The sequence below is a fragment of the Poecilia reticulata genome, linkage group LG5, assembly GCF_000633615.1.
Source record: "Poecilia reticulata strain Guanapo linkage group LG5, Guppy_female_1.0+MT, whole genome shotgun sequence".
Lineage (NCBI taxonomy): Eukaryota > Metazoa > Chordata > Actinopteri > Cyprinodontiformes > Poeciliidae > Poecilia > Poecilia reticulata.
The window spans coordinates 20,243,184-20,268,912 of NC_024335.1; the positions used below are offsets into that span (position 1 = coordinate 20,243,184).

Below are 25,729 nucleotides of genomic sequence, written 5' to 3' on the forward strand. Positions count from 1 at the left end.
TATATGTGTGTATTGATTTAAAAAATAGATGGGATTCAGTTTTTACTTTCACATTCGTTTCCTTCATCTTCTCAGCTTTCTGAGGCCACCTTATCGCCCCCTGGTGGCCACCTAGGGAATCACAGCCTCAACTTTGAAATACATTATACTATAGAAGCCTTGCATTCTCACAAATATGCTAATAAACTGAACGTAAAAATAGGGTTTAGTTTTATTTTTAAAAAATTGTTTTTTATGATCTTTAGTTTTTTTTTCTGGTTTTGTGTTTTTGTTTCAATTGTTGCTTTGTTTTTCAGGGCTACAACCATCGAGTAAGAGCTCCAGCTTCCCTGTCAGGGTGGAGAACTCTGTACCTATAGTACCTCAGAACCAGTCTGCTCAGTCACTGCAGATCCAACCAAGTATGCTCACCCAGGTAAGCATTTTTATGGTATTCGAATATGTTCTTTTCACATTATCACTATAACCTTCTGTGTTTTTTGCTAGATTCTATGTGTTACATCAACACAAAAGGGTTGGGAAGCAAGATACAGGACTTTCAAATGTTTATAGAAGTCAAATTGTAAAAATAAATAAATGAGAACAACAGTGATTCAGCTCTTAACTTTTACTCTTATTTCCATTAACTGCTGATCTGTGATTTTCAGCACTAGCAGAGCTGAAGGACTGGAGTTAAAGACGGCTAAATGTAATGCAGCAAGGTGATTTTAAAGAAGTTAAGTCATCAGAAATAACATTTATAGGTTCAGGGGAAAACAATCAGCCACTAGCATTAAGCTGTTTAAACTCTGACGGGTGAATAGAAAATGAGCGTAATGTTTTTCTTCTCTACACTTACCCATGAGCCTCCGGTTCCTGAATAAAGAAACTCTTTCCTTTGGCTAGCTGCAGAGTTACTGGTACCAGGTTTCTGGTTGGAGACTCAAAGAACTGGTGTTTAGTAAACTCTAGCACCAGTCTGCTATTGGAACCAGTTAAGTAGAGAAGGCCACAGATTAGTGACTGTGTATTGTTTGAAACTGTTAGCAATTTGTTCTTCTAAAATTGCTGCAGTCACATTTCTCTGGAAACGTAACTATTTTAAATAAAAAAAATATGTTTTTTTATTATTATTATTATTTATCACAACAGTGCTGCATCCCGCTCAGACTTTTTGCAATTTTTAAGTTTTCAGAGTCTCTTAAACCTCCCCCCACCCCAATTTAGTTTCCTAATAATTTTGGATACCTTGATCCAGGGCGCTGATCTCCTTAGGCCTCACTCTCCCTCATTATGCTTCACCTCATACTCTGTGCTTAAGCCCATAAACCTTGAAGTTTACACAACTTAGAGCTGGGAAAATATGTATCAAAATATATTCTGTCCAAAATTCTCACTTTACTAATGATTGTTCTCAGTGTGCTAAGCAAACACTGTCTGACCTTCCTGAAAAAAAGAAGTCTTGATAAATTGGAGATGGACTTTCAGAGTTTTGATCACAAAGTTGATCAAAAATGTGTTTGATCTTGACTTTCTTATATGTGAATACTAGAAGAAACATAGCATGATTTTATCACACTGTGCTTAACTGATAATCCTCTGACTACATGGATTAAAGGAGGCAAAAAATCTTATCGGTTTTACAGTTGAGGTTTTTCAACGGTTGAGGTTTCTCAAAGGTTGTGTACATGAAGTTGCTTGTCCTTCTGTTGCGCTTTGGCTCTTTGTGGATTTGCTTTCAGAGCCGATTGGAGTGTTTTTTGAGATGTGGGGGGTTGTTGAGTACTGCTACGTCAGTCACGTAGCTGACCAGTGTTCCCTCTGTCCGTCTCTTTGCAGCTGTCTGTGCTTCCCCTCAGCCAATCACAGGGCTGTAGGGCCTGACCTTGTATTTTTATTTTTTTTTTACTCCTCACCTAACGCTGCCCTCCTCTATCCTCCCTTCCTCCTCCAGGGTTCCTGCACACCCCTGATGGTGGCCACCTTACACCCACCCCCACCAGGCATAGCCCCTCAGTATTCCCTGCCTTTGGGGCTGGGCCCCGGGGTGGGTCGGCCCGCCCTCCTGGAGCACACAGCCACTGTGCTGGTAAAGCACCGACGGCATCCTGTGGAGAATGTCTCGCTCACTAACACTAGCGGCTTTCCTTCCCCATTCTGTCTCTCTGTCTCTCCATTCGTTTGCAAGTTCTCCGTTCTTCCTGTACCACACGTTGTATGGGGCTCGTCCTTCTTGTAGTTTCCTATCTCACGTATGGATGTGTCACAGTTGGTCCATGCTCAAATTCCGCCTTGTGATCCAGCAGCACTTTTTTTTTTTTTAACTTTTTTTGAAACTTAGTGTTTGAACATGACGTCAAAATTGATGACATTTCCCCTTTCTTATTCCCTCCTTCATCCACCCATTTTCATTCCCCAGTTCTTCCTCCAATAGGTGTGCTCAGGGCATGGAGCGCATGCGCTGCTGAGTTGGTCTGCGCTTTGCTTGTAGCTTCTCTTTGTCCTGTCCTGCCATCGATTGTCCAGCAGCGGAGGTCGCAGCTGCGACCACCAAGAGCTCTCACACACACCTCTTCTGTTTCAGCCCCTGAACATGTGGCATGCTCTTTCCCAACATTTACGATCAGCAGACTGTTTGGCATCAGGGGACTGAACTAATCTGGATCTTCTTTAACAGGCACCGCGGTTCTGTAAATACTCGACTCTTTATCTGATCTGTTGACAGCGCTTCATTGTTTGTGCTTTGCATGGTTTCATCCTGTGAATTTGTTGCAGGCCAATGCTAGAATTAAAGGAATGGCTTGGGAAAGGTTGCTCGCTTCTCTAGCTTTGTGCTTTTGCCTGTAGACGATCCTGGCAACTGGCTTGTATTTATTTACTTTTTTTTTTTTTTTAGTCTGTGGATTTCTCAGCATGGCTTAATACGTCTGGCCCATGGCAGCAATTAGAAAACCGGTTCTCATTTTTAAGTATCTACCTGGGTGCATCTACTCATGGGTCTTTTTGTCTTTCTCAGCAGGCTTGGCCAACTGGTACCCAACAAATCCTCATCCCCTCGTCATGGCAGCAGGTCCCAGGTGTGGCCATCCATGGCTCCGCCCACCAGACGAACGTCACAGAATCTCCCCTGGAAGCCATTCACTCGGGCGCCGCTGTGCAGACGGGACAAAGCTGGCGGTGGGTGAACTGGTTTAAACATGCCGCAGGGTTGTGGGACGACAAGGAATTTGGTGTACTTGCCGTTTCTTTTAGTGTCTCGATGTCGATGTTGATTTGATGCCATTTTGGCTTCTGTAGGTCAGAAATGAGTCTCCATGTTTGGAGGGGAAAAAGCTCAGAGTGTGGGGAGAAGATGGGCAGGCCTTTAACAATGATTGTAGACAAATTGAGTTTGTTTTTTTTTTTTCATATTTAACGCTGTTAGTCAGTAGTCTTCAACATTGGAGCATTATCACATTATTAAATACAATACAAATAGTTAAATAAAAAAAGGAAAGAACTCAGAAATATAGAAGCTGGATATTACTTTTTGTAGTAAATATTTATTCCTCTTTAATGATTCAATTTCAGCATTTATTTGACAAAATAAATGCTGAAAGCAGTACTTTTGTCTTGCAAAATGAACTTAATCGCTATTAAGAAAAAAACTTTTTAAAGCTCATTTTCTGTAGTGTCTCTCAGATGTTGGTGAGTTTTTTTTTTGTTTTTTTTAAGCTAGAAATTATCGTCCCAAAAATAAACAAAGATGACATTTTGGACATTTTGCATCATTTTATTAAGACGCTATGAATAAGTCAGAGCTCAGTATATTTTATGCCAAGGAACAGACAATTACTTTAGAAAATGTTGACAGGCTGTGATATGTTGATCTCTCTCTTTCTCTTTCTCTCTTTCTCTCTCTGTATCTGCCTTTGTCTTTCCAAATACCTCAGAATTGTCTCTTTGCCATCTTCATTTTTTTCTATTTTTTTTTCTCTTGTTGTTTGCCGTGCTCATTTTTTAATTTGTTATCCCCCAACAGAAACGGATCTCAAGCCAGGACGCAGCAAGAGAGAAAGAAAGGAAAAGCCCGGTGTGGGGAGAACAGAAACAGGTTTGTAAGGTTTTTAAATGCCCTTGGGAAATGGCGTTGTGCCAGATGAAGGCAAACATAATCCCTTAATTAACTTTTTCTGATTAAAACCGTGCCTCTCTGAGCCACCCATTAGCCGCCTCTGATGCTTCGCTCGGAGAGTCTTGGTGACACTTGAGTGACAACAGTTTCTGTTCAAGACACAAATGATGATTAGATGAGTCGAGGTGAAATGTCAGAAAAATCTCCAAATAATCTGAAATAATTTCCGCCACACCTTCATCGTCAGTTCTTAAATGTTGCCAGGTCTGGATGGAGAGAAATAAAAAACTAAACAAAATTGTTTCCATCTAGGGTTGTATCCACCACATCTATCCTCAGCAGCGGCGTGACCCCGCCCACTTCCTCTGTGGCCTTGTCCCAACCCATCGTCATCTCGGACACCCCCAGCCCGGCGGTCAGCATCATCACCATTCACAGCGACACAGACACAGAAGACGAGCGCAAGTTCCACCCGGCCAGGTGAGTCCAACCCTCTGCTCTGCCTTAAACTCCTTACTGTTTGCGGACCGAAATATTCCAACCAATATTTATCCGTCTAGTGTTGGACTGAGCCGAACCGAGCGCACCAACGTGATCAGCTGCGTCACTGTGCATGACTCTGACTCGTCCACCACCAGCCCGCTGACCCCGCTGCCTCGCAGTCAGAACGCCGCCGGCCCCCCGTCGTCCCGGCAGGCCAAGTCTCTGGCAGTGGTGGCTCCTTCGGTCAAGAGCCAGACCTCTGAGAGGGCGGCGGCTTCACACGGCCGCTTGGAGTCTGGTGAGGGCGCTGCGGATGTCGGATCGAGTTTAATTCCAAGCGTTAGTGATAAATGGATAACGATTCTATCCTGTCGACCTTCAGGTACTTACATGAAGCCAAAAAGATCATCCAACCGGCAGCCGTGCAGCTCCGGGGAAAGCCTGGATCGAGCTGCGCTGGTCCCGAGCCAGTCTCACCCTTTGAACCTCAGCCAGGTGAGGCTTCGTCTTGCTGCCTTGTTTGTTTGTTCGTGTCAAATTTTTCTTTTCTTTTCTTTTTTTTTAATATTAATTATACATCACAAGACAAAATCCATAGCAAGGGTGCATTAGTGTAAAGGAAAGAAAATGTGGGTGGACTGAATGAAATAACACTGACATTATCATCAGTGGATAAATAAATTACAATAACAAGTAGTAATAAAAAAAAAAATACATTTATTTGAAAAGGCAACTTCACTTTGCAGTCATATCTTGCGTAACTTGCTCTTCTAGACTTTCCTCCGTTTTCTGCGGTTTTCAGATCAGAGAGAAAAAAAAAGCACAAAAATGGGACGTTGGAGCATTGAGGCACTTCCAGTTCAGCAATAAAGCATGAACATGTGTCTCTGGGGTACTTTGTGAACAATTTCTGTATATTTCTATCACTGGATAGGAGAGACAAAGATTATTATTTAAACGCTGTCTTTGCGCCAGACTACAGTAGATTTTGCTTTCGGGAAACGGTGCAGGAAGAACCTTCAGTTGGAGATGAAATCATCCAGCTTGTGGCTTGGCTCCTGTTAATATTCCTGGAGTTTGGAATGAGGCATCATCATCTCCGTATCACGCACTATCGTTCAGTGTGTCATATCTTGTACAATACAGCTTTTATTATAGCTTCATAATACAGTCTTTGTTTTGACCAAAACATGCTACGTCTCGATGTAATATTGTAACATCACAGATCTTCTCACAGATTATCATTTAGATCAGATTGTGGACTCTGGCTGGACTAAACATGTAATTTTCCTCCTTTAAAGTTGTGCTTTTCTATAGGTGTGGCGTTCCGCTTTAGTTTGTGTTGACTGTTTTCACTGAGGCAGATCTAAGCCTGAGTGCAATGAGATCCTTGTAATGGTTCTGCAAACTGTGGCGTCAGCTAAAGGATGCAGAATCCACCAGAGTAGTTGAACTTTGTTGCAGGTCCTTTCAGTTTTCTATAACTGAAGGCAGGAGCAAACTCGATTTACACTTTTACAAATTACTCCCAGGACTTTTTAGGAAGTTTTAGTTTTACTAAAATGCATAAGAATGACCTGGTAAATAAAGAGGAGAGGATATTGACTGAGCCAAAGCCGCCGCCCCCTGCTGGACGAAACTATAATGGCAGCTGGGTTTTGAAACGATCTGACACAAACCCTTCTTGGTATTCCATGGATGTTTATAACTTTGTCTTGATCCAACAATAATAAATCATTTTGCTCTCTGCTGTCTGGAAAGTAGGGAATTAACTATAAGTATTTTCCAGATCTAAATAAACATGGATTAAACTAAAACTAAATAGAGAAGTTTCACTCATTCATCTTTCTGGTCATATAGATATCATCCATGTTTTTTTTTAATCCAAGTGTTTTTGCATCATTAATGTTTGTCGAATCAAACGAGAAACTTTTTGATCGAGGAAGCGTGTGTAAGAAACCTGGGTGTATTGGGTGGGACGATAAACAAGCTGAGCAAAAATAGTTTGAGCTGAAACACAGTTTTAAATGATGAACACTTTGCTAACAGCTAACGGTAATGCTTTAAAATGTTTCTTTTTTTTCTTCTTTTTTTTAGGTTCAGTCGGTGGTTTCTTCGTCTCAGGAGCGTTTGTTGGTCTCCCACGGCGACTCCTCTCTGCACCGCCAGCAGACGTTCCCTCCGACTGTTCCCGCCTCTCACTACAGCTTCCCAGAAGTGTCTGCCCTGGTCCCGGGCTCGGCCGCCGCAGCCGCTGCCGCCGCCGCCGCAGCGGCCAGCCTGTACACCTACCCAGCTTCCACGGCGCTCTCCTCGGCTTCCCAGGCCATGGAGCAGCTGCTCAGCCGGGGCCACGGCAGCCACGGACACTCTCCCTCCGCCTATGCAGCAACGTACGCCTCATCTTCGTCGTCCTCCAGGAGGGACTCGGCCGGTCGCAAGGAGTCGGTCAGCAGCCTGCTGCACGGCCTGCCCGCCGCCTACCAGCACCAGTTCGCGGCCGGTTCGCCCTACGTCAGCGTGACGCCCCGAGCTGAGGCGTACGGCGCCTACCAGCTGAGCCCCAGGCGCCTCACACAGTACCCCTACCTATAGGGAACCAATGCAATTATATATATATAAAAAAAAAAAAGTAGAGATGATCTACTGCCCCACTTGCATACTATCACAAAGGGACACTGAAACTTAAGAATTACTGTCTGTCACTTAATTGTTTGCTGCTTTTAACCACAAGAAAGCATTTCAGCCCTAGCTATCTATATGCTCTTTTGGACTATTTTAGTGTATTTGAAATGACTTTTGGTATTATTTGTAATGTATCTTAATACTCCCCCTCCCCCTATGGCTCATATTTTATCCCCCATCCTAGTCGATCCAGTACTAAGGCATCGTGTTAAATCTGTTTATTTTGAGGTTTTGTTGTGAAGAGAGATCGTCCTCCTGTCAGTAGCAGCAGAAATGCTCAAAAACAAGCCCTTAGTTTCTCATGAGCCTTAAGATTCCACACTAATCCCTTGAAGCCCTGTATTTATTTAGCGAACATAAATACTGTAACTCCCCTCCCCCTTCCCTGTCCTTCCCATGTTTGTTTACTCATGTCGTTTTACTGTTTTTTTTAAATTATGATGTTTATGGAAGAGGAAGCTCCGCCAAGATGTTCAGAGAAGAGTTGCGGCGAAAACTGTGATGGCTGTGTGTTATTTTTTTAATTTAAATCGTGGTTGTTGTGTTCCTGTAGTGACGGCGTTTCGGACGGATCGATCATGTTTGTATGCAATAGAGAACTTTAAAACTGAGTGCTGAATGTACTGCTAAAGTTCAGAGCGTGATCTCCTTCCCGAAGCGATCATGTGAAAAGCTCTTTTTTTTTTTTTTCTTTTTTCTTTTTTTTTTTGATTCTTGAAGTGAGGTGGGGGGGTAAATAAAACAATCCCCCCCCCCTCCCTCGCTTCATGTGTACTGGAAAGAAAAATGTATGTATTCATGTGAATCCAGACTTTTAGGACCTACTATTACTAAAACAGATTTAAGGCCAGTTATTTTCTCGCCTGAAAGCTGTAACAAACTAACCCCCCTGTTCTGCACAAAAACGTATTTATATAACTGTATGTCGGGAAGACAGTCCCAGCTGTCTGAGGCGAATTTTCCTATTGTCTGTTTTCAGGCCAAACGGTGGGGGGTGGGGGGGCAGAGTAGATCTGCCGACACACGCAGGCGGCAAAACCGTCAACCACTGTGTTCAGACATGCAGCTGCGAGTCGGCTTCTCCTGCCAGCATCGTCGTCTTTAAGGCGCTGATCTCTGGGTGGTTTGCGGGCTTTTAGGTTAAACCCTCCCGCTTTTTTTTGTTTTCTTGTTTGTTTGTTTTGTTTTTGTTTTCCATCATCGGTTCTGTGTTGTAATGTCTGAGTATTTAACTGTATTTCATCCTAACATAGTGTAGTTAAAGAGGATGTTTGGTAGAGCTAATTCAGGGAAAAAGGGGTTCAAATAATCCACTTTCACTGTTTCCAATAAAATAACCACAATCTTAACTCCTTTGCTTCACGACTTGATTCTTTATTTGCCACACTTCTTTATTTCTCCCTCTGAGCGGAGAGGGCGAAATCTGCGTCTGCCATGCGAGTAAAAGTGCAGATGAGATATAATCACATTCTTCTTCCTCATAAACAGAGTTGCTTCCAGAGAAGTGTTTTTTGTTTTTGTTTTATGCTGGCTCAAGGTTTTACATATTTAGCTCTTGCACGTGACCCAGAAAAATGTACAGAGCGAGTGTCGGGTTTAATTATCAGGTTAATGGTGAATAAAGTAAGATGGTTTTAGAGAAGACTCCTTCAAGGTTGAAAAGATTGACTTAAGTAAAAGGAGGATTGTTAAGATAGAATCGTAGCTGTGAGGTAATTAAAACCCAAATCAGTTTATTGGAAAGACGGTTCTTTTTGTCTTTGTTTTTTTTTTTTTTTTATTAAAGGAAATGTAAAATTTTTTAACATTAACAAAACATCTAAAAGTGCTTAATGACATAGGCCCAAAAAATGTAGAAATGTTTTGAAGAATACAATTCAGATGAAAGTTTGTAAAGGGACACATTCTCAGACTGCAAATAAAAATCAAAAATTTTCAATCTATTAAAAATTATTAAAATTTCCTAACCGTTTTCATCCACGTATTCCTGCGTTTCAAACCATGAGCACCGAAAGTTTTGCAGGGATCATTTGTTTTAGGAACTGAAAACTCGGTTCATTAGAATGAAATATCTAATGGTTTTGATAATTATGGTTTACAGATGACAAAAGAAACAAAATTCACTCTGAAAATTATACTGCGAAAGCATTATTTATTATTGCTGCAACAATATGTGACTTCTAAAATGTAACCATTTCTTTTACAGAGATCTATAGAACTGGCTCCAGATTTGGTTTGATTTTGACAAATCACATGACAAAACATCGTTCAATGTTACTAATCAGGAATTTCTACAACTTTTTTTTTTTTTTTTTTAGGAATCTTGATGGTTCAGAGAAAAATATTAATCCTCAGATGAATCTCCTCTACACAAAAAACCAGTTTCTGTTTGCGCCCCTGCGACCGTAAAAGCCTATCTCGATGTTTGGCTGCTTGAATGCTACCTGCATCTGCATTTGGATTTTAGCCAATTTGTCTTTTTATCGTTTAGCTTGAAGTAGCTGTGACAGTAATCAAGTGGAAAAGCCACATATTTTACGTTGTTATAAAACCCTGACATAAAACTTTAGTTCAATCCACTTTTTTTTTTTCTCTTTTGCTGCTGTAGCTGAACGAGAAACTATAGTTTTCCCAAATAGTGACATGTGGCATTTCTTGTGGTGTCACCTTCAAGGCTGATGGCAAAAATGAGATATTAAGCAAAAACTCATATTTCAAAGGTTGCTGATAAAGCATCCTTAATCTTACTACTTTAGAAAGTTCCAGATTCTCTTTCAGCTGCAGGAGATGTGGGTGTGGTTTGAGCGATCACAACATTTCCTGCATTTACTTGTAATTCAGAGTGTGGTATTGAGTCTAATTCTTCCAGAGTGGCACCTCTACAAGCATTCAAAAAGCTGGAAATCATCTCGATTCTGGGGACGGGAAAACCACTGAATAATGGCCTATTCAAAACACAAACAGTCTCCCTGTTCTCAGCAGCAAGCAGGGGGCGCCAACTGCTCATTGGCTTGTGCGCGCGTAAAAATATTTGATAACTTTTTGAAGGCTCAGCTGACAGATAAGTTATGTGTATAGTATTTTAATCTGGACTCTCCATTTCTAATGCCGCCCTGAAAAACCGCCGATATGGACCTGTAGAACAAAAACCCATCTGATTCAGGATGCCTGTGAGTTAGTCATATTGACTTGGACTTTTCCTCATGAAGGATTCCTTCCTTTTCCTTTCACCGTTTGTTCTCCACATGAAGAGCAGATCAGTTTCTGAGCTCTCCCAGACTTCTGTGCAGAAGTTCACACTGTTCCAGATCTCAGCTCAAACTTTAAACCGAAAACATACTATAGTGTGCGTGAGCTTGTTTCTTCTTGTGCTGTGAATTACATGGATGGCAGATGTATAGATGAGCCAGGAGCCCACACAGTAACCTGGACCTCACCTAAATATTTGAACATGTTCTATCAATCCAGACTATTTATTTATGCGGCGTTTATCGCCAGCAGCTGAGGAATTCCCGTCATCTGGTTCGATGTCATGCAGTTCCTCGTTACTCATCCTTGATTTCCTTCCAAGTAAGTCTATTGTTTTTGGTTCATGCAAATTCAGTGGTTGTTCCTGCCTTTTCTTGTTTTACGTCTGCAGCAGTGTGTCTGTGCCAAAAAAAAAAAAAAAACAACTGAGGTTGTGCACGAATTACAGCTGCATGGCCATGGATGGCCAACAGAACTTGTTGGCCATCCATGTATCAATAATAGCATTCCTCTTGGATTTAGGAACCGCAACACAAATAATCATGTCAAAACAAATAGCACAAAAATGAATGAAGCAAAACAACTTATTTTCTAATTTTAAGGGTTTTTAAGATTCTCTTCAGTTGGCTGCAACAGGACATGTTTTCTTCAAGTGAGAAGTGATTTAAGGACTGAATTAGGCATGTACAGCCTGAATCTGTAACTTTGTGTAAGAGTTCACCCATCTACTTATCTATATTTTGTTAAATACCACCAAGCCTTACAAAGTACACAAGAGGATTTTGAAAGGAAACAATGAAGTCTGGAGGTATCTCAAGGGATAAGTTTGCACTTTAACAAAAATAATCAGGGTTTTAAAATTAAAATCAGCATTTTGATGCCTTAAACATAGTTACTGTAAAGGCATGCACTGCTATGAAACATGACATTTGCTCAAAACCTCTTTTGAAAAATATTTTTATCCAAATAACTTGATGTTAGAACATTGTTTATCATTTTCCAGACATTTAATTCACAGTTGCAGGTACATGTTGCAAAAAACAAACAAAAAAAATTCACAGATACGTTTTAAAAATGACAAACATGCATTACAAAAAAAAAAAAAAAAAAAACTCAGGATGCCTGATACTACATATATTCAGGAACAAATCAGAAATAATTATAAAAACAAAAATCACACTGCAAACATAAATAATTATAATATTATTTCAATCTGGAGAGACGCAGACGAAAGAAAGCGAGTAAAAGAGTTGAACATGAAAATAAACACAAAGTCCTTTGGCGTTCGGGCTCCGGCCGCGGACGTCGAGCTGGGCTTCGATAAGCTCGATGACCATTCCTGATGCAGTATAGGAATGAAGACCCCCCGGGGCCTGTGCTGGTGGCCGCGGTCGGAGGAGGATGATGAGGCCTGAGAGCCGGGAGCAGAAGGTGGAGATGGGGCGAAGGTGGGTCAATCGCAGCTGGTGAGGAGAGGAGGCCATGGGTGAAGGTCCCTTTGAACTGGAACCCAAACGGTGATTGGCTGGAGCGAGGATTGGACCCGCGCTGATGGGTCCAGGTTGCAGAGAGGGAGGCGCTGATTGATGAGGTAGGTGCGACTGAACTTTTGTCAAGACTCCATTTACAATAAATTATTTATTATTATAGGAAAACTCAACCAACTATTTTTGCATGATCTGTAGATATAATGCTTGAGGTCTTCCTTTGATTTCTTTTTTTAAATAACCTAAAACATTTTCCTTTTTCACTTGGACAAATAAAACTGTGTCTTCGCTTTCGCTCACATTCACATCTTAAAAAATAAAAATAAAAAAGCTCGACATAAAGCAAACAGTACTTCTAGATCCAGTCTCTGCTGAAACACGTCCAAACTTCACATTAAACGCTCCAAAAGTCTCGGTTCCTTAGAAGTGACGCTCTTTTCTCTCTGCGCCCTTCAGCAGCTCTGTTGTGCAGCGGAGCACATCTGAGCAGCCGCTGGAGTCCGGAAAAAACACCAGGCCGTCTGGCGCAAGATCTAAAAAGAAAAGAAAGATGTTTGCCTTTAGACAGGAGCTGTGCGGAAACTACGACCCACCTACTACCAGATATACGTTGTTTKTAAAGAGAGAATTGAAACTTACAGAGGCGGCTGGACGAGTTGGGGCTGCTGGCTTTCCAGGTTGCTGTGCGTCCCGCTGTTGTGCTCGATGATCTGGTCCCATTTCTCAGTGTCGATCCACAGACCCCCCGAGAGAGACAGGCGGGCCTGGACGCAGGTGACCSAGCGGCACAGAGGGCAGGAGACGGTGTAGATGGCTCCCTGCAGGGTGGACATCTTCTCCAGGCAAGGGGCGCAGAAGGTGTGGTGGCAGTGGAGAACTCTGGGGATCCTGCTGGTGCGGGAGTACTCGTTGCAGCAAATGATGCATTSCAGTTCGTCGCACGACATGGTGATTTCAGGAGACAGGAAGACAAAAGGCCTGCAAAGAAAACAGAGAGAAAAAAAAACTTTTAGACTTTACATGAAAAGTGAATGTTTAGATCTGAGACACTGTTAACATAATCGCTATGGARGAGACCGTAAAGTACTCACTTGTTCGGGTTCCTCTGCTGAGAGTTGTGTTCAAGGATAATGACTGACTGACTGTCTGACTGGTTCTTAAAAAGAAACTCTCCTCCCACTCACCGCCTGAAGAGGCGGTCGCATGACTTACCTTTCCACAGAAGAGTCACCTGCCCAGAAGTAAACATGCCTTCTATGGAAATTTCTGTTTACAAGAGGCTACAGAGTAAAAATGAAAACCTTTGTGACTCAGTATAGATTCAGTCTTTTTTTTTCTTTATAGAAAAAAAAAGCAGGAATCTTTATTAATAGATGATGTATTAGTAGACATTGTCTGTCTTTTCTAAGCATATTCAAGGAGATTTTTATTAAACACCTGCACGGCAAGGTATTTATTTACATTTAGTAGATAATCACACAAGGTGATCGATCAAAGTGAAATAAATTGCTGTATTAGTCAAAGGTAAAGCGAGTGAATGCAAAAATCAGAAACAATGATTCCATTCATGAAAACAGCTCTGTCAGCTGGACAAGCGTGCAAATATATTTGCTCTCCTGGTTGGCCACACAACAACATGTTGGTTTGAATGACAGCTCTTCTGCTTTCGATAATGAAATCATCATCAGAAAGCTAAACTTTGTATTTAACGTGGTTAAATTTGTCTGATATTAAATTAAAGTTGCTTTAAAAACCTAAGAAATCTATAAGATCTCAGAAATCAATACATTCTGCCAGAATGTATTGATTAAACCTGTTCACTAACTGTTAAAATATCAAATTAAATAATACTATTGAACATCTTTTCGGTCCCTCCTGGATTTCGTGAAACTTTATTTTGGATTTTTTGCAGTAAAAATCGAAGTTTTTGGAAATATTTGCAATATTTATTTATGACAGTAAATGCAACTTTTTATTTCTTGGTGTATAGATAAAGGACTACAATCTGACATCAATTAAGGCTGAGGCAGCTGTTTAGTACAAGTGGGAAAATTTTGGACAATTTTTGAAAAAAATCTGCTATAAACTCCTAACTAAACTGCAATAATTTGATTAAAAACATAATATTTAAGCACACTTAGTGTTTAGTCCAGAATCTAGAGGGCCACATAGAAAGTTACGGCGGGCCGGATTTGGCCCACAGGCCTCAAGTTTGACACGTGATTAAGACAGTCTGTATGTAAAGAACATGTTCAGTCAGGCAAACATTCACTTGTTTTTTTTTGTTTTTTTAAACCTTATGATTTAAAAACGATCCAGTCCGGCATGACGTGAAGGTTTGTCTGTTGACTACATTTGCCGTAGTTCAATAGTTTTCATCTTTCAGGAGCGGATTAGAGGCGTCATCATGAAAATCCRGGAAGGCTTCCTGTTCGTTAACATCCAGAATATTCTCCATCTCCACTTCATGTGACGGGTTTCCACTAACAGTCTGAGTCATTTTGAGCTGCGTAGATGAAATTGAGTAGTTGAGCAACAGCAATTAATTTTAGTTAGAGCATGAGACTGCTGCTTTTCAGAATCCAAACAGAATAGAATAGAATGGAATAGAATAGAATAGAATAGAATAGAATAGAATAGAATAGAATAGAATAGAATAGAATAGAATAGAATAGAATAGAATAGAACAGAACAGAACAGAAACTATTGTCTCAGTGGCCATAAAATGGAACCACATGGACGCAAAGATTACAACAAGAAAAACAGAAAGACATTAAGGTACGGTAAGGTCAAAAAAGCGAGTCAAAAAGAGTAAATCCTGAACATTTTGTCAAAGCAAATAGTTCTTTAACTTAAAAATGATGCCGTTTTTTTAACCATAAAATCTCTCTTTTCAAATGCATTGCCAGCTAATGACTTGATTTGTGACAATAAGAGTAATTCATTCTGTTTTACAGGAACCAGCAGCAGGAGGATTATGTTGGCAGAAATGAGTCAACTCCTTCTATCCTAAGTGTGAATTCAGGCGTTGGCTTCTGCAGTGTAAACCCTGAGCGCTTCCATGGAATCATTTTCATTCTATTCTGCCATCAGAGTTTTCATGAAATGAATCAAACATTCTCCTCAGTTACCTTCTTGTGAGCTCTGTAAAACTGTTGCTGTACAAAAGAACGTATTCTCTATTTATTCATTCAAAAATCTCCAGATTTTCAGGCTTCAATTTAATTTAAAATAGGTTTCAACTATGTCTTGAGGCCAACTTTATAAGCGATGATGATGGTGGTTGAGTTGTGGACAATGAAGTAATTTGCTTTTCAAAAATTTTAATAGGTACAGAAATACGCAGCTCGGTCAAAAACAACCAATCAGTGAGAGGAGGAGGGTCTTAGCGGTGTCAATCAWGCTTGCAGCCTCCCCCCTTGATCTCTGCTACACGTCAGCTGCTTCACCGCAATGGAGGCCGCCATGAATGCTACGGCTAGTTAGCATGGTGTAACATCTTATTACAAACAGAAATTAAACACGTATAACGTTAAATATCATCTAACCGGATGTACTAAATGAATACATTCAATTAACATAATTCTTTTAAACCACACAACAAAACTAAATCATTTTTATTATTTGGGTGTGTTTTGCAAAAATACAAGATTTTATTACTTTTGTCTTTGTTTGCTTGTCTTCCACACATTGACTGTTCACTTAGCAGCGTGTACACAAGCTCAGTGACAGCGCTAAGACCTTCCTGGTAGCATTGGGAAGAAGTGGAGAAGCTTGATATTTTTCACAGATTATCTATAGTACACCGTCACATCATGGTCAGTGTTAACAAATATGTAAAAACATTTTTTTTTTTTTGTTAAAGTTACATAGCCCAGATTTAAAGAGTGGATTTCCTCTGTCTGCTTTATCATGTATGATTGGTGGACTTCTGCAAAAAAAAAAAAAACCCTCAAAACATTTTTCCATCTTGTCATATTGAGGTAATTGTAGATTTTTAAGGAAAGATCAATTTAACACAATTATTTTTCACATAACGTGGAAAAAAATGAGTCAGTGTTTAATCAGATAAAGTCAGGTCCTGACAGCCACAGGATGGAGCTCCGCCAGGAATGACTGAGTTGCACAATATGTTCTTATACCCTGTGGGGTTATGTCTGAAAATGTGCACTTAAAAAGGGGGGGGGGGGAAGCTTTATTACAGTAATTGATTAGTTTTGAGAAAAATGAGATGCAAGTGTATAAGACTACAGTCAAAAAGCAGTTCAGTTTCAAACTCTTGGTCTTGGTTCATCTTGCTCTGGCTGTAAACGTGTGTGCTTCAGTTAAAAAAAAAAAAAAACAGCATTTAACCCAACGATCAAAACGGAGATACGTGAAGCATCAAGCTGTCACGGCTCCTAGATTCTGTTTCAGACTCGCAACGTAAAAGCAAGAGGTTCACGTTTTTCATCGAAAAGCAGGCGTGGGGGTTTAGTCGTCTCTCTCATGTCGAACCCCCTTCCGCTTCCTTCCACTGAGAAGCAAATCTTTGCCCATAGTTCTTTACAGGATATTTTCAATTCTTGGTGTATTTTCTCACTTGAATTAAGCACTGCATTTTTACTGAGCCATTCTAACACAATGATCTCTGATCCAAAGCTTCTCACCATTCCCCTCTGGTGAGCCTTAAGCAAATTTTATTCAACTTTTATTTTCACTCGGATATATGGATGTAGCGTTTTTTTTGTGTTATATCTTCTAGATTCACTTCTCAAGTCAATACAGGTGAGAAAGTATTAACGTTTTTGCAAGACAGTTTCCAGACAAGAGTCGCCTTCCTTCTGCGGAATAGGAAGCTTGCAGAGCCTCACGTAACAAAAGAAGCTTTTGTGACACACGTTTATGGGCTTATCAAATATTTTTATTTGTAGAAAAAGAAAGCGGAGACCTGCATTTGTTTTCTAACCTGCAACTATTTGCTAAACATCGACAGATATAGTTGGTGACAAAAGCAGATTCAAAGGGAGGTTTATTAAACGCCCCGACGAGCAGGGTATTTATTTGCATTTACTATGAAAACATACAAGGTCACACAAGGTTAACTGAAGCATGGAAATTTGGCCATTTGTTGTATCACTACACAAATGCACTCCCATCATCAGTCCCATCATCAGCTCTTTGTTTGTGAAGGTGCAGAGAAACAGAATCGTCCGTTTTCCCCCGAAGCATCAGATACGCAGTAGAACCATTTATTCTAAATTCAGGAGTTAATCATCAGCAAATAATGAGAGCCAGGGTCTTTGCCTGTGTTTGTACTGTGTTTYGCAAAACACAATCAGCTGGCAGTTTCTATAAATAAGACAACAAAACAAAGAGGGAGGGAGGAGAAATATGTATATAATCAAAGAAAATTTTGATTAGCAAAAATAAAAATGTTGGTTCCTTATTTGGACCTGGATAGACTGGCGCTATACTGGTCAGCTAAACCGATTTAAAAAAAAAAAGAAATAAAGTCTCCAATGTGTACCTTATACTTGTGGCTCATGGGTTGACTGGGAAACTTACTGGCATTTGACGACGTATCAGCACATCAAACCCAATCTGTGCTGTTTACGGAGAGATGCACATTTATTAAAACGCTGTTTTCTTGTTAAACCCAAAGATAAAAGTCTTGGTTCTGAACAATGAAGGAGCGACCTGACAAAGCCAATTTGATGTAAAAGCACCGACAGCTCCAGGAAAAACCAGTTTATGTGCAGATTTATCTCCATAGTTTTAATACTTGGCATGTCTTTCTAGGTAATCAATTACAACAGAACTTGTTGGCCATCCATGTATCAATAATAGCATTCCTCTTGGATTTTTAGCATAAACTTTTGGTGAGAAAATAGTTTTAGCATAAACAAAAAAAAAAAAAAAAAGCAAACTGAAAGTGATGTGATAATCCAAACCCGTGCGAGGCTCCAGGATTACATCGCCTGTTAAAAGTAGGCCAGGTTCGTTGGAAACAGCTTCCTTTCGTACACGCCCCACAGAAAGATGAGCTGGCGTGTGAGGTGCGATGACGTGAAACTCATCGTTTGATGTATGGGAAGCAAAATGAAACCTGCTGAAAGTCAACCTATAAACTTTGAGCCAACTTTAGGTGTTAAATTATGCCTTGTGGGGCGCCTGAGCAGGAAATGCACGTCAGGCTGAGGCGGCTCCTTTTCTGTGGAACATGGAAGCACAGATGCTTCAACCGATTAAAGACGATACTTTGATGAATCAGGAGAATCCTCTCCCCTCCCGGCCCCCCAGACAGACCATATTACTTAGGACAAAATCACTCCTTACTTTAAAGATGGTGGGAATTGCTAATATGGATTTTTTTTTTTGTCACAACCCATGAGCCAAGATTGTTCCCAGGAACTCTATTATTAAACCACTGAAGCACAAAGTGGATTGCAACCGTTTTAATAAAAACTGCTCCAACCCCATCCACTTCCCAGTTCCTGCTCTCAGTCCAGTCGTTCTGGGTGGGGGGTGGGAGGTGGGAAGGGGTTTTGAGTTTGTTTCTGGTGAGGTCCATGGTGGCAGTGGAGCGATTAGAACTCAGAACTGAGCGTCTCTCCTCCACGCATCAACTGTGTAAAATTTGGAGTCATTTGGAGAAGTGCGGATGCCTCCTTTCACTCCTGAGCTATGCTCCTCAGAACGTATTTGACTGTATAAGCGAACGCAGCGAAGCCTACAATCACAAACAGGTTGGCTAAAGCTCCTCCTAAGAGTCCATGGTTGCGATTTCCCTGCTGCAGGCCAGGGGCGGGGTTGGCGTCCCCCATGGGGACCGGCCCTCCGTTGAGGACCGGGAGGCCGTAATGAGCTTGCTGCGGGTCTCCATCAGGCACCACATCTGGTAAGGGGAGAGGCTGTGTGCGGGCGCTTAACTCTTCTTGGACCTTCTGTTTCTGCTTAATCTCCTAGAGGAGAAAAGGAGAAATTGTTGGACAGAAGAAATAAGATTATTATTATTATTTTTTTAAACAAAAAGGAGAAAGAGCAAATCTGTAAGAAATCTCCTCATGCTTACTTCTACCACATCAGGAAACAGCTCGCAGAACACTTTGTCTTTGAGGTTAAAAGCCAGGCTTTGGACAGAGAGCTGTCTTTTCTAGAAAAAAACAACCAAAAAAAAAACAACACAAGACGTCACATATCCGGTTCAACGATGTTGATCTAGTTTTATTGTCATTTCTGATAGTTCTGCCCACCGTGTAGTCAGACGTCTCAATGCTGCCGAGTGTTGGTCCTTTTTCCACCATGAAACTGAGCAAACCCGTCAGAATTGTGCTGACAGACCACGCTGGGTTCCACGTATCAGGATGGAAGTCTGTGATGGACAAACATAACCTGTGCAAAAACACAAACGTTTAGCAAAAAGATCTTCAACAGCTATATCCAGACTGATTTTCAATCATCTTTATCTATTTATTTACCTTGTGTTACACTTGAACCTTCCGTTTGGCGTTATCATATAAATACTTGGAGGCTTAAAAGGAAATTCACGAGGAAATACAAGTTTTCCGTGATAATATCCTCCTACAAAAGACAAAAGAAAAGATAACGTTACACAATAGGTGCTGCAGAAACAACAAAAGCACGAGTCAGGCTGAGGTGAGCAAACATCACATGAATATTTTCCTCATTACAAAGGTTTTGTAAGGATATATTACCTTCATATGGAGTTTTCTCAGGACCTCTGACTACATAGTGCCTAAGGAGAAATAAAAGACATTGGTTAATCGAACTATTCCAGATTTCTGTAAGCTTCAGGTTTATGACCTGGAAACAGAACCAACTTTCCAAAGTGTTCCCTTAAAAAAAAAATAATAATAATAATTTTTGGTCCTCCATTTAGAAGTGTTGATTAAAAGTCTTTATCCCTCTATGAGAGAAATTCTGCCCTCTGTCCTACTTATTAAAAGTTAAGAGCCAGAATACCTACACAACCTCTCAAACAAAAATACTAATATTCTGATAAAAAATAATTTTGTTATTTCGGTATTATAAGGCATAATAATCTAAATGAACAGATAATTGCTTGAACTATATATCCCTCCGTGTGGCTCTATAATTTACATGTTTCTCTTCCTGAATTGAAATGCTGAGACGGTCATATGCGATAAATATTTCTTCAAAGTTCAATTTCAGTAACGCAATTCAGTTACACAGACTGATCTATTCGCACCTTTAATTCTAGTTAAGAAAATTCAATTAGGTTGTGATTCTGTAAGAGAGCAAAGAGCTTATTCAGGCCTCATATAGTTTAAAAATGTTTGTAAAAAAAACAACAAAAAAACTTTTAAAATGATTATAGGATTTAATTTCAACTGAACTGTAAAGCCGACGCTGTACGAGCAAGGAAAGGTCAGCGAAGATGAACAGAGAAACTCACAGTTAAAACTCTGAGGACACGTGTGAAAACTTTACTGCAAGGAAAAGACTAAAATCTCAACAGAAGCTACTTCCTGATATTTGCCAACTGGACCGCTTCAGTTTGGACAACACGTTGCTATTCCACGGAAAACAGGCTGTTGACATACCACTGTCACGCTGCATGGTTAAAAAAAGAGAAGTACTCAGTTGTTGGTTTATTTGAAGCAACAATTCACGTACCAGGACAAAAGTCAGGGCTGTCAGAGGTGAACTCTCTCTGTCTTTTTCTAAGCTGGTTTTGGTTTTTTAAACATGACACTTTTATTTCTTTCATAATTTCCAAGAACTAGATTTGACGAATACTGCAAATTACATGTCGATTAAAAAGTAAAAAAAATAAATAAATGGTTGTGTGTGAGAATAAATAATATTTACATTTTTCCAAAAACTACAACAAGATTAACGGGACAAAGCCACTTTAATATGAGAAACATAGAAACAGAACATTAACATTTTTCCATTTCTTACTCCTACATTTTTATTTAAAACCCTAAATTGCTGCTGGTGAGCCATTGACCTAAGTTTAACTGTACAACTCCCAATAGTACCAACTGGACAATATATCAAACGTGACATACTATGACAACACAACAACCTCACGAGTGAGGTTTTGTTGGGAAATATATTTTCTCTGAATCACTTAGCTGCTGCTTGTTGTTTGACCTATTTTCTAACAGGGAACCAGAAAGGTGCAAATAACAGTGACACATATTAAGTAGGATTAACATGTTGTCACATCCTATTTGTCACTAATAACCTGTTAACAAAAGCATGAGAGAGAACAAAACCAAATACTGATACCAACGCTGGAATTCCCCCATTTTCAGCAATTGCTCTCCGTAACAGAAAACAAATAAAATACCTCAATAAAGACGCCAACAGGAATGTGTGCATCTTCCCTGAGGACAATTACAGCATGTGTTTAGTTTTCTGCCAGCGTCTGGAATTACAGCCGGAACACCAGTTGCTACTAGTGGTTGAAGTTTTGGGAGAAATAGTCAAGTGGCCGTGTGTAAAATACAGAGTCGATCTAGATGAGGCGTTCACAACCGGATGGTCCAATTCAGAGCGAGGCTCTTTATGCCCTTGACTACTTTTACCAAAAATGATATAAGTTTGTACATTTGTATTAAGTAATTCAAAAACAAGCAAAAATACTAGTAAATGCATCTTTCCCCATCAAGGTAAAACTATCATTCTTTAATTTCACATTTTAACAGTGGCTACTACTAAATGTTGAGAAAATCTTTTTTCTAAAGGTTATCCAAGTTTGGGTGTACTACACTCTCAAACTGAAAGCTGAAAAAAAAAGCACAAAAATACAAAAATGGCTGGTGTGTAAAGGTTGCTGACCAGTAATGTAGACTCAAAATGTGTAGTAAGCATTTCCTACAAATTTGCGTTTGAAAAAAAAATATGAGTAGTTTTGTGCGAGTTAAACATGAACCACACATCCCATTAAAGCACAACCGGCCCCCGATACTAAGGTTGAAAACAAGGAGGTGCGTTATCTGAAATATGTCAATTATAACTTCTAGCTGAATCGTAACTTATATAGCTGGTAGGAAACACAGTTCTACCAATTCACAAGCCGGAACCAGTCAGAACCAGTCATTTATAACCTCCAGTAGCTGTGTAAACATTTTAACCAACACAACCTTGATTAATAATTAAACTGTTGACTATTTCCAAGCCATCTCCTCCTGACTTTATCCTAGAAAAAAAACTGTGCACTTGAGTAATATTTTTACACCTCAGTTCATAAATGTGCCAACTGCTCGTTAAATTACGTTTAAGGGTGTATTTCAGTTGAGTTCTGAAGAATATTAAAGCTAACGTGGACAAAGTATAAAATTTCTAAAAAGAGCCCATATATGTACATGAATTACTCCCGAGGAAAAAACATAATAGTTATTTCTAATTTGCAAACATGCACTATTTGACCAGTGAGTGCATTTCAGGCTGTTTTCCCTCCGCTAACAGCAGTTCTAGTTTCAGAGTAACATTTATTTCTGTCTTAATCGTCACAACAGTGATAATAAAGTCAAGGAAACAAACCTGTTGCAGTGGCAACATGACCCACGCTGCCAGACCACAGCAAAGAATACATTTCATCAGGAACTTTAAACAGGCCTATATTAGTTGTGCTAATAATGACAACCAGCTGACTGGACAGAAGTGTTGATCTCAAGTAAATTGTCCCATGTGCAAATATCTGTTTATAAACACATTCGTTCCCCCAACATCTTCTGAAGAAATATGCTTAAAAAAAAAAAAAAAAAATTTTGCGGCCGTCTGCTCTTTCAGCCCAGCGCTGGTCAGCACTGTGGATGGAAATCTCACCATTCTAAGATGTTGGAGGGGAGAGGTTCTGCACAGATGTAAGGCACTGGGTCTTTCTTTATCCTGAGGTAATCCTGCTTAAGTCGCTGTGTGGCTGTCGTTGGAGCTCTCTTATTCCCGGTGTTGTTCATCTGTGATAAGAAAAAAAAATAAAAAAATTGAGAATGAAAAATGTACATCTTACTCTCACTAATATACAAATTAGCTTAATAACAATAAGAATGTTTTGTTACACTTTTTGGTGTAGCAAAACTTTTAATAGCTTTTTTTTTTATTTACCTTATAAGAATAAAACCAAAAGATGAATAACAATGTCAAATCACAGAGATCAGATAAAACCCACATTAGCGTCATAATAAAAACTGAAATACACAGAAAACCAAAGTCCTTGTTTATTTAAACACACCTCAAAACAAACAAGCAAAAAAAGTTTACAAATTTCTTCCAGATCATTTATTGAGTGAAAACTTGTCCGAACTATGTTCCTGAAATAGCTGCATGGACAGATGGATCCGAGTCCAGCGCAGAGATTATATGTTGTATAACACAATACACTGAGACAGGTAATCAAGTCGTTTAATCTGAAAGGAGAGGAGTTCACTGTAGTTTGTCCCATCTGAGTGGAAAACATTACTACAGCAAAAACAAACCACAACATCCCAGTTAAAACGATATGTGACGTCTTCAGCAGTTGAACTGAGTTCAGTCATGTGAATGGTAGAGGCTTAGACCTTCACTACTTCTTAAAGTTACCATTACACCCTGCAGATATAAATACATGCCACTTTAACAGAGCAGAGATAATTGTTGTAATTAAAGTACATCATTTAGTGATGCATATTAGTATGAATATATTAACTTGGCAAAGACAAATTCAAAGAGTGGAAGGCTTGATGAGATATAAGACTTTCAGTAATAACGCTAGTTTGAGGTCTGCTGCCTTCTGACAGAGCTTTACTCTGACCTGATAAAGAATGATTATGTAAACGCTCACATTCTACGCAGGATATTAATAAACTGATTTTCACATTAACAGTGCTTGGTATTTATTTATTTTTTTTTCCACAAGTAGCCAGGTCAAAGCTGGCCAAATGTAAAATTGTACTTCACTCAGAGCAATGGTGGCAGTAACTGGTCCAAGGACAGTATCAGTATGCGGTGAATTTTAATTCTTATGTAATAATTAACATTAATTTCAGAACAAATGCACTTGTACTCCGTAGATATCCGAAAAAGCTAGAAAAGCTGTATTTCATTTCGACATTTTAGAGCCACAAAATATTGAAAACAGTCATTGCAATTTTACTGCTGAATATTGAAAACAGACGTTGAATTTCAATTGTAAAAATATGGGGATAACACGAAGTGAAAGTCCACCCAAATGACTAAAAATGATGAATATCATTAGCATGGAGGCAGTAATTGTTTTATTGCAGACATCACTGCAAGCAAAATTGAAATATTGGGCACTTCTGTTTGTAAGGCATTGTGACCTTTGTTTTCCATTAACCTAGTTGTTGAAATAAAAAAAATAGGACTGGAAGATAACAGATTTCAGATAGCTGGACAATGTCATCAATGATAACCATAAGAGCGACTATAACATAGTATGCAATTTCATAACAGCCTTCCATTCCCACAAAGCAAATATGAAACCAAGTATTGCTATTCCATCACATGACTACATTCGAAATGTACTTTCCAACCGCTCACGTATTAGCCGTTTAAGTGAAAATGAGAAATGTGCCCTTCTACCCATTGACCTACTATAGTGTTAGTAGCCAAACAGCAAACTAATATTGAGTCATACGTGGACTGCAACAGTGTGTAAAGTATGACGAGGACATTACCTGATAAACAGGACCGTCTTAACTCAACTTACTTAGCTATCCGCTAGTTGACGTGCTAAGTTAATGTTAAAACACCGACAGATCGACAAGTTAGCCAGATCAATGTGGGGCAACTGTTTAATCACGAATTGTAAACAGACATTTAATTTACAAACCACAGAAATATACCAAAATTTGTTCTCAACTCGTGAAATGACAGTATATACAGTCTGTTACAGCTGGTGAACTTCTCCCGGCACCAGCCTCCAGCTAGCAAGTACAGCCGTTAAAAAGCTGTTTCAGGTACCGTAACGCTAACGGCTAACGAAGGCCGTTACTACCTAGCTTTAGCTATCAGCTGTCATTAACAGCTCCCATACAGACGAGCTGCCTCAACCTCTCTCATTTTTCCCCCTACCAGTGGGTGTGTAATGTCGACATACCTCTTCAGAGACTCCAATGAGAATATTTGTTCGTGGCTGGGCACGAAATTAAGACTGTTGTGTTTGTTGTCAAGCCTCCACACCGAGAAGACGATGACACCAACGTAGCTTTAGCTAACGTCACCAGCAAGAACAGTTGCACTTCCGGTTTCTTTCTTCTCGTTGAGAGGTTCTTTAGTGTCACCAGCTGATGTGGAATAGTCCGCCATTTAAACCTTTTTAAAGGCGTACAAAATGTGGTTGGCAAATAAAAACCCCTATTTATTTTAGGGAATTACCATTAAAAACTGCAACTTGTCTGATTTCAACATTGTTTACCTCATCAAACAGCTGACATGCCTTGTAGACAACACTTTTATGAAGGTTCTCTATTTACCAAATTTAAACTTAAAACAGACTGAACAAAATATTCACACAAACCTTGAAATTTGCGTCTTTTATTTCATTTCTACCCTGAGATGCATACTCATCATAGAGTATGAATATTCCAGCAAAAACATTTCCAATGTTCTTTAAGCTTTCTTTTATTTTTATACATCTACAACAAAAAAAGATGCTTAATGGTTAAATTCAAGTTATAACTGGGATAAAGAGAAGATCCAAAATTTGAAAAAAAAAAAAGTTTCAATGTCTGCAAGCTCAGTTTTTTTATATATT

The 25,729-nt window shown here is 39.7% G+C and overlaps 3 protein-coding genes across 6 annotated transcripts in view; 1 reads left to right on the top strand and 2 right to left on the bottom strand.

Annotated features, from left to right (window-relative positions):
• Positions 1-8,610, top strand: part of hipk1b (homeodomain interacting protein kinase 1b) — a 15,875-nt gene extending 7,265 nt beyond the window's left edge. Inside the window, exons 11-18 of one of the 4 annotated variants that reach the window (XM_008409335.2) lie at positions 297-415; positions 1,934-2,068; positions 2,996-3,156; positions 4,001-4,072; positions 4,406-4,573; positions 4,654-4,874; positions 4,959-5,071; positions 6,674-8,610. In XM_008409335.2, coding sequence (XP_008407557.1) covers positions 297-415; positions 1,934-2,068; positions 2,996-3,156; positions 4,001-4,072; positions 4,406-4,573; positions 4,654-4,874; positions 4,959-5,071; positions 6,674-7,171 — 1,487 coding nt within the window. In that variant the 3' untranslated portion in view covers positions 7,172-8,610. The remainder of the gene's footprint in view (positions 1-296; positions 416-1,933; positions 2,069-2,995; positions 3,157-4,000; positions 4,073-4,405; positions 4,574-4,653; positions 4,875-4,958; positions 5,072-6,673) is intronic. The other 3 variants (XM_008409337.2, XM_017304999.1, XM_008409338.2) reach the window with 3 other exon arrangements.
• Positions 8,611-11,628: 3,018 nt separating this feature from the next.
• Positions 11,629-13,260, bottom strand: LOC103464922 (RING finger protein 186-like). The gene is made up of 3 exons (XM_008409334.2): positions 13,089-13,260; positions 12,637-12,975; positions 11,629-12,530 (listed from the first exon to the last, which is right to left on the bottom strand). Exons 2-3 carry the CDS (start codon positions 12,942-12,944, stop codon positions 12,392-12,394), a joined length of 447 nt encoding a protein of 148 aa, XP_008407556.1. The 5' UTR covers positions 12,945-12,975; positions 13,089-13,260; the 3' UTR covers positions 11,629-12,391.
• A 5,158-nt stretch (positions 13,261-18,418) lies between these two features.
• On the bottom strand, positions 18,419-25,238 carry ube2j2 (ubiquitin-conjugating enzyme E2, J2 (UBC6 homolog, yeast)). The gene is made up of 7 exons (XM_008409333.2): positions 25,073-25,238; positions 22,801-22,931; positions 19,695-19,735; positions 19,458-19,560; positions 19,233-19,371; positions 19,052-19,132; positions 18,419-18,941 (listed from the first exon to the last, which is right to left on the bottom strand). Exons 2-7 carry the CDS (start codon positions 22,929-22,931, stop codon positions 18,651-18,653), a joined length of 786 nt encoding a protein of 261 aa, XP_008407555.1. The 5' UTR covers positions 25,073-25,238; the 3' UTR covers positions 18,419-18,650.
• Positions 25,239-25,729: the final 491 nt, after the last annotated feature.